At 37.4% G+C, this 12,683-nt stretch overlaps 1 protein-coding gene and 2 pseudogenes across 2 annotated transcripts; 1 reads left to right on the top strand and 2 right to left on the bottom strand.

Moving 5' to 3' along the window:
• Positions 1 to 8,392: 8,392 nt before the first annotated feature.
• LOC122075431 lies at positions 8,393 to 9,045 on the bottom strand (annotated as a pseudogene).
• A 204-nt stretch (positions 9,046 to 9,249) lies between these two features.
• LOC122075430 (cytochrome P450 736A117-like) lies at positions 9,250 to 12,660 on the bottom strand. 2 transcript variants are annotated; one of them, XM_042640458.1, is made up of 4 exons: positions 12,391 to 12,660; positions 11,142 to 11,305; positions 10,109 to 11,037; positions 9,250 to 9,993 (listed from the first exon to the last, which is right to left on the bottom strand). In XM_042640458.1, the coding sequence occupies exons 3-4, from the start codon at positions 11,018 to 11,020 to the stop codon at positions 9,358 to 9,360; spliced, it is 1,548 nt and encodes a 515-aa protein (XP_042496392.1). In that variant the 5' UTR covers positions 11,021 to 11,037; positions 11,142 to 11,305; positions 12,391 to 12,660; the 3' UTR covers positions 9,250 to 9,357. The 2 variants fall into 2 exon arrangements, with proteins under 2 accessions (XP_042496392.1, XP_042496393.1); XM_042640459.1 differs by having other exon boundaries at positions 10,109 to 11,305.
• On the top strand, positions 11,313 to 12,071 carry LOC122076267 (annotated as a pseudogene).
• Positions 12,661 to 12,683: the final 23 nt, after the last annotated feature.

Raw genomic sequence — 12,683 nt, 5'->3', positions numbered from 1 at the left:
TATAATGCCTTTGTGAACTAAATATATTTTAGTCATATAGTAGTAATTCTCGAGTAATGGGATCTGGAGCCTTGAGAGCAGGCACAAATGGTCAATGGTAGTAGAAACCGTTTCTTGGACCTGGTAGATCACTGCTTGTTTACATCAGTTTTGTTGCATCGACATCTCTGGCAATAAATCTTACTGATGAATCACCTTTTGAGCCATTGATTCCTCCTAAACAATTTTCTTTTACATCTCTCTCTCTCTCTCTCTCTCTGTGACTATGATGAAGTGAAGAAGAGGCCAATTGAGTGAATGGAATGTGGTCAGCTTAACAGGTCCTTTGTCGAAAATTCAACAATGGGTGGGCCTGGATGTTTCAGGGATGAGCATCCGATGACTTACCAGTGGAGGGAACCGGAGAACAGCATATAGAAACAAAGTCTGGGATTTTTATTGGTGTCGTTGGTTCTCTGGATTGGCCATACTCTTGTGCATATCAGTGCATTCTTACTGGTATTCGAACTGTTACTGAATGCTTTATTTTCAACTTGGTAAAGTCTGTTTGGTTGAATCTTGACATGTGAGAGTTGGGCACCTCAGGGTCGACCTGAAAATCATGTGGCAGATCTTAGAGTTTCTTGTTAAAGAGATTCTTTCCCCAATATGTGTAGGAAAACCTGAGTCTAAGCTGGAGGTTGTTGTCGACCTAGAGACATATAACATTGGGTCTTTTTCCTTTTTTTTTTTCCCTGCATTGCACATAATTGTAGGCAACTCGATTGGTTAACAATTAACATGATTCTAAGGACAAGTCATATCTCTAGTTAAAGTGATCGGCATCTAGAAAAGGAGTAAGCAGCACCTAGCCTAAAGGGTTGAACGATGGAGGTCAGTCTTGAGAGTAAACACGTAGTGATGGAGTGGGTTCCAAACTCCTAAGTACGGCCAGAATCAAATATGATGATGGGTGGGCCAGCATGGGACCAGACCCACCAGCAAATAAAGATCAATGGTTAGACACATGCATTTAGATAGGTCCAAATGGTTAGGGGTTTTACTGTTTTATGTGAGATCCTACCCTGCAATTCAAGCAGGCCCACTAGTAATATAAGTCAGATACTGTGATGCAATGTACCATCTGTATATGTCCACCTGAATAAAATTAAGTGCTCCAAACATCTGAGCAGATGTGGATCAAAAAGAAAGGAAGAAAGAAGTTCTCTAATGTGAGTGACATGGACATATCTCTCTCATAATAATTAGGGGATACCCTACCTACCCCACTCCATTTTGAAATAAATGAATGAAGGGTGGTTATCCGTGAGTCCGTATAAAGGTTGCTAAAAAACTGGGAAACACGAAATCTAGCAGATAGAATTAAGGAAACTTGATAGTGACATGGAATTGAGTTGACTCTTTTATAAAACTAGGAAACACAAAATCTAACATAAAAGGTAACATACGGAATTAAGGAAACTTGATAGTGACATGCAGTTGAGTGGAATCTGTTAGAAAACTGGGAAACACAAATCTGACATAAAAAGGTAACATACGGAGTTAAGGAAACTTGATAATGACATGCAATTGAGTGGAATCTCTCATCTCTCATCTCTGTATATAATTGTAGGCAACTTGAGTGGGGGGAGAAATTCACTTGATGGTGGTCCAAACCTTCTAATTTTTGTTGCCTTTTCTCCCCTAGTCACAATGGTAAATAGATAGGATAACCTGATTCTCCTCCCACTACTAGAGACCCTATTAATTGAGGGACTCAGATCAAAAGTCTATTAAAGCATAAAAAGTATGTCCCATGCGTGCAGCTTTTGAGGGGAGTTTAAAGTGGAGAATCACAATGGTAAATAGATAGGATAACCTGATTCTCCTCCCACCACTAGAGACCCTATTAACTGAGGGACTCAGTTCAAAAGTCCATTAAAGCATAAAAAGTATGTTCCATGCGTGCAGCTTTTGAGGGGAGTTTAAAGTGGAGAATGTAATGCCTTAGGCACCAGACATGCGAGTAAATTGAATTTGGAATTTAGAAGTTTTGAAAGTTTTGGAGCTAAACCCTTTGTGAAAGTTGGTCAATCTGAACCTGGTTCAGCCATATGGTTTAACTAATTTAATGCTGATTGTTGAGTGAGTCTAGTTCACCATTGATTGCATGGCTTTAAAATCGGGATCTAATTCAGCTGATCTTTTTTCCCAAAACTATTGTTAGACCAACCTGATCTGGATATCGATTCTAGGTTTATTTGTCAAATTAATCTTAACCCCTGCTTAGCATTTACAAAGCATTGTTTTCAACTAGCTCCTACCTAATAATGCAAGAAATCATGCATATTGTGAAATGAGATTTTCCCTCGAGAGACTTTCTCCATCCCCTGAAAGACAATGTTGTTCTGGGGGAATGATAACTATTGGCACTGGATTAAAAGGATAGGTGCATCATTCAAGGGAACATAAAAATATTTCTTTGAAAAAAAAAAATTTATTCGATGGGGAAATGATAGATATTTTGTTCCATCACAGAATTATTTGATTTTTATAACCCAAAAAATTTCCATGATATATGGGAACGATCATTTACGAGATTTAATGATTCCTAAGAGGGCTCAAATTGGTTTTAATTTTTGGAACTGGAGTACTGGACCATTGCTGTGACTTTTGTCTCCTGAGAATGAAAAATCCTTGAAAAAGTTTTGAACAAAAATGTGTGAAGAATCATTGATGTGCAATTTTTACAGTTCATTAACATTTTAAAAAGATGCTTGAAGTCAAGCGAGGCTGTGAAGAATTCTTGTTGTGTGTTGTTTGTATTTCAGTTTTTGGTAGAAAAACTTTTATTTTTTATTTTTTATTTTTTTTTCAGTACATTAATCTTTTAAGAAGATGCAGCTTTATTCCAATTTTCTTGTTTTAGTAGAATATTCTTTTATAAACTTTGCGGTACATTACCTTGTTAATCTTTTAAAAAGACGAGTAGTGAGGCTTTAACCCTCATTCCGAGTCATTTCCAAAATCTGATTTTCTTCTTCTTCCTTTCTCCTGTCAAAACATTGAGTGAACAAATCCTTCTTCGTGCTTTCTTTCTCCTTCCCCTCTGTTTGGTGCTTATCCTCCCAACTATGGTCATCCTACTGATTCACGTGAGGCCAACCAGTGGTCCCCTCCCCCTCTCGACTTCTTCTCTCCTAAAATGGGAAAATAGCCTAGGTCCAACACAGCCCACATCAACCATTGATCTTTATTTGTTGGTGGGTTTGGGTTCCATACTGGCCGATCCTTCATCATTTTGGTTCTGGCGCCTACTTAAGATGATGTTGCTTTTCGGATACAAAGCTACAATTGATCGATTCTCACTATTATTTTGAGTAAAAAAAGTAGATGATTTTCTGAGATGCTTTGAAGTAATTATTCAATATCTTTTGTATGGAAATGGTACGTGGGGCAGACACAAATAAAGCATATCTATTTATGTGGGGTACTTGATTTCCTCCTCACCATTAGTAGAGAAGAGTTGCAACAACAATATGAGGGAGTTTTTGCTTGCTCGGTATCCTTACCGAGTCATATTGCTGCTGATTTAGAGGATGATGCGATGCATAGATACCGTTTCCACTAGGGTAATGCTTGTCTCCTCTGCTGATGGCCATGCCGAAGGTTAAGGTTTCAAGTGGCTTTAGGGGTCTCGGGCATGTTCCTTTTCTTGGTTCCTTTGTATTTGCTTCTTGATTTTCTTCTTTAATAATATTCTTATTTTTAGAAAAAAAAAAAAATAAAAAAGTTCGAATGGCTTGAAATAGCAGTACCTTATGTCATATCTAAGTCGTCCTCACTTGCTCCATTTGGCAATGACCAATCATACTTATATAGAAAATTGGCAACTACAAGTTCAACAGTGGCAATAGAGAATTGGGCTTCCAGGTATTCCCGCCGACCTATCCCAAACAAAATTAGTTGAAATCATGGCTCTTGAAATCAGTAGCGACATCATTCAAGAACCTGTTTTGTTTGAACTTCTCAAGTTCATCCCATTACATAGGTCCCTTCATTGGCCCATGCACTAACTTTTACTATTGCCTTGGCCACGTCAAACCCTTGTATAATGGCATTTTCAATCAATTTACATGGAGTCAATAATAGGAGTAGAGGATACAGTCTTAGTGTCTCCTTAATCACTGCATTCAAATAGTGCATTTGTTTTATATAACTTTTGTAATATTTGCCTTGCCCCTTGTGACCCCACTTACTTCCTCTAGAACTTCCTTCATCACTTCTTGATGCTTTAAAAATTTTGTCATTATCTATTATAGGAGTATACTTGTGGGATCAGTTCTAGCACCAAACAGATCCTATAAGAAAGAAATTGATGAAACAATAGAATCCTTCAAAAGGAAAAAAACCAAGTAAAAGCTATAAATGTTGGAAGTGAAACTAATTCAAGAAACTAGATAGGAAAAAAAGAAAAGAAAAAAAGAACCATTACATGAAAGGAGGTTCTAGTAAGGAAAGAAAGAAACTAGAGACTACCATGCATGAGAAGTGATGGGTGCTTAAGAAATAGATGCTCCTAGACATGATTTTACTGGATAGACCAAGATTGATGATACTCACACTGTGGGTCCTGCTCTTGCACAAATAGCATCAAATATAGACCCATAGCCTCTCTCCATTTCTGCCTCTTTCTCTCTTTCTCTCTTTCTCTTTCTCTTTCTCTCACACACACTTACATAAGCTTTTTTATTTACAAGAGTGGTCATAGTAATATTCGTTGGACTGAATTTCTTTATGGTGCAATAGGACGTCTGGCACACATCCAATGGCCAAGATTGCTTAGGCATGGAATCCAAGGCAATAACATGCGGTCCAAGCCGTTTTTGAGCTTTGGATACGCGCTAGATGCCCTACTGCACCAGAAAGGATCCAAGTCCTTGTTGTTGGGCTCTATGTGAATATAATTGCAGTTTTGCAAATTGGATGTAGTTACTTGATGTGAAGATTTACAACCCCCACAAAAAATTAAGATGTTAAGACTGATAAACACTTGGATGTCCTTTACTTAACACTAATTTTTAAGGATGAAATCTACCTGAGTCCCAATAAGTGATACTAAAATTAGGACATGAAAACTGGTAATAGTTAGGTGTGCTGGCCCCGCTCTTTTTGTCTATCATCAACCAAGCCTCAGCTCATGCAGGATTCTATGTTGGGAGCTTTCTTGGTGCATGCATGTAAGGTTTGGTGGGATGGGTAGTTGTTAAAGGTTCATAATTTTTATTGTCGTTCATGTTGCTCTACTCTGCTTGATTATCTTTGTTCCAGAATCATAAAGTTGTCAAGGTACAAGGTCAAGTATGTTTTTATTCTCTTTTGTTCCTTACTCCTTTTTTGATCAATTGGCAACTTTTACTGTCTAATGTCATGGAAGAAAGCTTTATATGCAAATAGTATGGCATTCATGGTATGGCCTTTTCGTTTGAAGAAATCATAAACCATGAGGAATCAGGTAGTACAGGACATTTCATAAATGTGTGAAGTGGCCTACCTTTTTTTTTTTTTTTGTTTAAATTGGTTTTGATTTTTGTTTTTGGTTAAGTCTCCTTCAAGTTGCATCTTCCCTGAATTTCTCCACTGTAAAAATTTGGATAATCTTTAATTTCCAAAATTGAAATCCTTATTTCAAAAGGAAGTTTGATGAGCTTCGGCGGAGCATTCCATTACTTGGTTTAACAACAATTATGGTTTTGTCTTCTTTTTATTTTTCTGGACTTTTATTCCAGTTCTACATTTGTAATCTTTAGGTTATTATATATATATATATATATTTATATATGGAGTGGGAGTAATAATACAAAAGTTATAACTCCCAACTGGTGACACATCTATCGCTTCTCTCTCTTTCTTCTTCTTCTCTCTTTATTTCTTCTAATATTTACAAAGCTAAATATAATGCAAGGCAGGTAAATTAAAAAAATTCGAATATTTTTTCCGCACATCTTTGTTTTACTTTTATTTTTATTTTTGAGTAGATTTAGGTAAAACAAACTAACACATTGCATACAAAATGAATTATTGCATCAATTTATTCTTAGATTTCAAATTTTCTTATTAAGTCGCCAAAATTAGTACTGCATGTGAGAAACCTCATCCTTTATAACAATTTCAATTGAATGCACTTGTCTCTCAATTATTTATACTATTTTTATACAAAATGTGTTTCCATGAGTATATACGCTATGATAAGTCTTTTAAAATGACCCAATTGATACCGATACTTTAATCCTCGGGTAGACCCCAAGGTCCCTTACATGTCAACTCTTAGTTGAAATGGAGTACGTCAATTGACCAAAAAAGAAAAAAAAAAAGGCCTTGAAAATCTAGTGAAGGATTGAAACTTCTCCAAGAAATCAATGGCTGAGAATACAAAGGAATATGAAAATACATTGAAAGATATATGATTGAATATGAATTTTATATTTCACAGATTATCAGTCTAGATAATTTCCTAGTATCTCCGATATCGATACGAGACCCTCCGATACGTATCTTAAATTTAGCCGATCGATACGATACACACCGATACGATACATGAAATTTTTAAAATCCTTTCGTATCGAATAAGCAAATAAACAGTCCACTAGCATATATGGTAAGGTTTAAAGTCACTTACACAATCATGAATATAAAAGTTCCCATTTTCATTAAATTCATTTCCCTTCACTTGTAACCGGATGGAGCCAAAATCAGTTACTTATTTTCTGAATTAGAACAAAACAAATCAATATAAAATCTGTTCGTCACAATATAGGTACCAAAGATGATAATATAAATTGAATATTGATATAAATCGGTACGTATCGGTGAGTATCAATAGACTGTGTTTGGTAGTCATCTAGAAAAACCTTTCCGGTCATATAATGACCAAGATGGATAATTTTTCAGAAAAACACGATTTTTTGAAGGATTTTTGTTCCAAAGTTGCTGTCAGCCATATTTCTTTCTAATTGAAGTGGAAATAAAAAAAAAGAAGCTAGAAACGCAAAATGATGAAAAGACAAAACCTTGTTCTGCTATTTCGGTTTCGTTCCAAATATAGAAAAAAATGAAAAAACTAGGATAATAGTTCTTGAAACATGTTCACCAAACACCATTTTTTTTTTAAAAAACGGCATTTTGACACAGAAACTGAAAATTCTATTTTTGACACGAAATATCGTTTTTGGAACTGAATGACTACCAAATGCAGCCTTAGAAAACTCTGCAAAATGAGCCCACTTCCCTGGGGCTTAGGCTATTCAAGTATTTCTCAAATCTATTCCCCAGTGACAATAGTCTATTATTTCATCTATTTTGTGTTTGATATATGTATTAGATTGGAGTCATTGGATTGAGATTTCAGTCATAATATATATATATATATATATATTTGGCTAAAAATTCATTGGATTAAGAAGAAAGAAAGAATGTACATAAAAAACAAAAAAACTAGCACCACCAACATACAAAAATAGACTAAGAAAAAAAACAGACCAATCCCACCTTTGGCATTGCCATTAGCAGGAAAAGGTCCCCTAAAAACTTAGTCTAATGCAAATCCAAAAAGTTCAGGAATCGAAATCTTGGACACTGGGCAGCATCCAAGTCCAATCCCACTGAAGCCAACCAAGGCCATGCTTCCACTGGATACATAAATCAGCCCTGGTCCATTTTTTTTTTCACAAACATAATTAAATGATGATGTAAATGCACTAGGTTTGGGCTCATTGGATTGCCTTGTCGGAGCAAAGTTTAAATACATAAATCAGCCCTGGTCCGGTCAATTCCAATCCAATTCTAATTTAAATTGGACAAAATCAGCTAGTTTAGGTAAAATTTTCAATACAGCAATACCGTTACCAATATCTTAATCGACAGATTCATTTCCGAAAACTAGATTTAAGATCAGATAAAGCTTGATTTGGGCCGATTCTTAACCATTTCTAGTTGATCAGGAACAGAATTGGCTAGACTTGATTTGGTTCCGGATTCTTTAATTTAAACCTAGGTTGTAACCTAAGACCCATATCTTTATTAACTCTTGTGAGGTGCTTTGTCTTCCACTAACTTTTGAAGATTCCTTTTGAGACCAATTTAATTATATTTATTCTTTGCTGATGAGGATGATGGAGTGAAATATATGCATACTTTTTGTTTGGCTTTTCTAGTTTTAAGTACTTCAAGTACTTCAACTAGCTGGTTGTGTATCGGTTTTTTTTTTCAGCAAATGAAACAGCTAATAATGGTATAAACAATAATCATCCTCAAGAAGATTTAAGCTAAGACACATGTGAATAACGAAAACGAAACCAAAACCCATCCTCAGACAAAAACACATTTTGCTATACTACTACTATAGACAATTCTTGGGAAAATTTTCTGAGTGAACAGCAGTCTAAAAAACTATAGGTAACTTCAACTTGTCAAAATTGAAATTGGCCTAGGAAGTTTCTCATCTAAGATGAGTTTGACGAGACTTGTTAAGGATCACACCCTCATATTTGACCTGGAACCACTTCATTGCATCCTCCTTTGTGACCACCCTATGCTGGATTCCAACACGGGACTTGCACCTGCGGCGACGACCTACCTGGTAGCCTGGACGTTCCAGGACAACATAGAAGTCCATACCATAAATACCTGTCGATGGATCATACTTGATTCCTAGATCGATGTGTTCCTGAATATCAAAGCCAAAGCAGCCGGTATCACTAAAGTTCCTCCTCAAGAACTCGTATTCTTTCACCTTCAATCCACTCTCCAGAAGTTGCATTGCCTTGTCACCCCTGACGGTAACGTAGCAAGCAATCTTTTCGTTACGTCTGATCCCAAAGGATCGCACTGTGTACCTAGCCTTGGAGAACACAGGGGTTTGCCCACTGAGCTGCTCCAACACCTTAGAGGCTTTGGTGAGACAATCTCCCTTTCTCCGACGGAGATGTTGAGCACAAGCTTCTGTACCTTGATCTCCCTCATAGGGTTGGAGAGCTTCTTCTCTGAAGCCATGGCTTCCAGTGACCAAGTTCGCACAGTAGCAGGTAGGTGGTTCACCGGATGTGGGAAGAAAATTGAACAGCGGTTGTGTATGGTTTTAATAGCGTACGAGAGGAATCTTGCTATCTAACAAGAGGTAGTTTGAAATTAATGTCTTGTTAGTTTGAAATTAATGTGAAAGGTCATGCATTATTAGGTAGAAGTTAGCTGTAAACAATGCTCACCAGGAAAGAGGCACTAATAATATCACATGGATTTACATAAGAATTTACAGATATCTCATTAAAAAAAAAAAAAATAATAATAAAAAATAAAAAATAAAAAGATAAAAAAATCTATTTATGTGGTAGGTGGGCCACAAAAATTCTTCGGAGTAACAAGAGCTTGAAGAGGATATTTTAAATGACTTGATATGCCGGTAGCTTCCGTCATATCTAAGTCCTCCCCACTCATTCCCCAAGGCAAGGACCAGTCAAACTTGTGCAAAAGATTAGCGATTACAAGTTTAACAATGTCAAAAGCGAATTCAGCGCATGGGCATTCTCGCCTGCCTATTCCAAATGGAATTACATAAAAATCAGTATAGCCGTTAAAACCAAAATAGGCATCATTCAAGAACCTCTCTGGTTTGAACTTCTCGGGTTCATCCCAGAACACAGGGTCCCTTCCAATGGCCCATGCATTGAATATTACCATTGTCTTGGCTGGAACTTCAAATCCTTGTATATTGACATTTTTTGTCAATTTACGCGGAATCAATAAGGGGAGTGGAGGATGCAGTCTTAGTGTCTCCTTAATCACTGCATTCAAATATTGCATTTGTTTTATATCAACATCTGCAATATTCTCTTTGCCCCTTGTGACCCCCCTTACTTCCTCTTGAACTTCTTTCTTTACTTCTGGATGCTTTAAAATTTCTGCCATCGTCCACTCCAGAAGTATACTTGTGGGATTAGTTCCAACGCCAAACATATCCTACAGGATAAAAAAGACCATGAAAATAATTAACACAATTTTAGTTTAAACAACAATATTAGGGCACCCTTGGCCCATATAATGACTTTGTAGGTGAGATTTTTTTTTTACTTACCGATAGAATTGCTTTGATGTTATCATTCCAAAGACAAATGTCAAAGGTCCTCTCTCTTTCAATCTGAAGGAGGACGTCCACTAAATCAATGTCTGCAGCATTATTCTGATAGTCTTTTTTCTTATATTCAATTCTATGTTGTTGAATCACAGTATCAAGAAAAATATCTATCTCTACAAAAGCTTTCTCCATCCTCTTCTCCAAACCATTTATAAAATTCACCCACCCAAGCCAAGGTATGAAGTCTGCAATATTAAAAGTTCCTAGCAAATTTCCGATTTCTTGGAACATCAATTTAAATCTCGGCGTACAATCCGCCTCTCCATTATACTTCTGCCCTATAGCCATTCTACAGATGATATCATTGGTAAGAATCATAAAGATATCACTCAAATTCAGTATAGTTGGCAGTGCAGGTGTTGCGTATGAAATAAGCCTTTGGATTTTTTCGGTTAGTATTGTCGTCTCCTCTTCCATCACTGACCGAACTGATGGGGCCTTTTTCATACTTACCAAATGGAAAATACTAAATTTCCGCATCATACTCCAATAATGACCATATGGAGCAAATCCGATATTTTTATTATTATATGAGATTTTCTTACCAAAGCTCGTCTCATATCTGTTTGATATTGCTTGGTCATGATTTTTTGTTATTTCACAAACTGCCGCAATTGATGAAACAATAAGGACCGGTTTACATCCAAAATGTAGAAACATAAGAGGTCCATGGGTTTTAGACATTAACTGGAGTTTGCGGTGTGGCAATGAACCTAACTGATGTAGGTTTCCTATGATGGGGAGTTTAAATGGGGAAGGTGGTAGCTTTAGTGACTTGCTAGTATATATGGAAGACAATACAAAGCTAAGGAGATAGCTAAGAAACAACAAAATGCATCCGGCGAGAAACATCTTGTCTTGCACTTTGCCTGCACATAAAAAAAAAAAAACAAAAGCATCCAATGTCACAAAAATATAGAGATGACTAGGAATGAACCTGAAAAGCAATTCTAACAGTCTCAAAATTTGTTACCAATATATAAACACCAGTCTGCAGAGACGAGAGACGGCTGAGAATGGCAGTAGGTTCCGCAACTGTGTAGATCTCTGATAACGGTGACCAGGTTGATGTATGATTGTATCAAACTTAGGACTGTCAACAGTTCAGCTGGTTTGACAATATTGTACGATTGGAGCCTGATAAATGCGGTTTCAAGTTATGTTCATGGTGTCAAAAAACCCCAAGTATGCAATTCTCTTTAGCAATTCTACTGTAATGAGTCATTACTTCAAGCCAACATATAAGCTACTTCCTCTATTAAAGAAAAAGTCAAGCCAACATCCCGTCACCAACGACTAGATTGTCGCTGACCTTAAGGAGCATGTCATCAAGCCTGTCGTCCCAGAGAAGTACCTCGACGAGAAGACCATCTTCCACCTTAACCCATCAGGGCGTTTTGTTATTGGTGGCACCCATTGTGATGCAGGGCTCACAGGAAGGAAGATTATCATCGACACCTACAGTGGTTGGGGAGCCCACGGTGGTGGTGCCTTCTCTGGTAAGGACTAAGGACCCAACCAAGGTGGACAGGAGTGGTGCCTACATCGTCAGGCAGGCTGCCAAGAGCATTGTCGCCAATGGGCTTGCCCGTCGCTGTATTGTGCAGGTCTCCTATGCCATTGGTGTTCCAGAGCCCTTGTCCGTCTTTGTTGACTGTTACGGTACAGGAAAGATTCCTGACAAGGAGATCCCACAGATTGTCAAGGAGACCTTTGATTTCAGGCCTGGGATGATTGCCATAAGCTTGGACCTCAAGAGAGGAGGCAATGGCAGGGTTTTGAAGACAGCCGCCTATGGTCACTTTGGCAGGGACGACCCTGACTTCACATGGGAGGTGGTCAAGCCCCTCAAGTGGGAGAAGGCTTAAAAAGCTTAAAATATGGTAGACGAGTGATCAGACCCGAAATCACCTAAGAACTCTCTTCTCTGTTTCCATGACATACTGTCTAAAATCTATGAAACAAGCGCAGAGAGCTGCATTTGCAATTATTAATAGCACAACCGAAAGATGTCATCAAAATCAAATTAAAACATTCACCATGAGAAGAAACTGAAAATCCCGGCAAACAGGTTATTCAGAAATTAAACGGTGATAATCCATATAAAACAGAAAACCCAACAGAACAAATGCTCCCAAAAAATGTAGGAGCAGACACCGTGGCTTCAGAAATTAAATAAACGAAAGGGACAGCAAACTGGAGAGATAAAAAAGATACAAAACCTGAAACATATGAGCTCCTCCACATTCCAGGTTTGTTGAGGAGGACAACGCGAGGGTAAGAGAAGTCTCAAGCTTGGAAGAAATTTATGACAGAGGCTTGAAGGTAGAAAACTAAGGGGAATGAATAACTGAAGAAAGGAAGGAGAAAGAAAGCACGAAGATTGATTTGTTCACTCAATGTTTTGACAGGAGAAAGAAAGAAGAACACGAATCACTTTAAATAGAAGAAGCCGAGCAGGCGGATTGGTCCGAGTGGAGAGAGAAAAAAAAGGATTGAACTGAAAATATTTTCC

Source organism: Macadamia integrifolia, chromosome 4 (genome assembly GCF_013358625.1).
Source record: "Macadamia integrifolia cultivar HAES 741 chromosome 4, SCU_Mint_v3, whole genome shotgun sequence".
NCBI classification, from domain to species: Eukaryota; Viridiplantae; Streptophyta; class Magnoliopsida; order Proteales; family Proteaceae; genus Macadamia; species Macadamia integrifolia.
Note: the sequence above shows the minus strand (reverse complement) of the source record. Positions and strands in the feature narration are given on the sequence as shown.

Bases quoted from the DNA above. Each gene is read 5' to 3' on its own strand.
- LOC122075430 (XM_042640459.1), bottom strand. From the start codon at position 11,020: ATGTTTCTCGCCGGATGCATTTTGTTGTTTCTTAGCTATCTCCTTAGC. The intron at 9,994-10,108 runs GTAAGTAAAAAA...TTTATCCTGTAG, and splicing joins ACATCAAAGCAATTCTATCG to GATATGTTTGGCGTTGGAAC.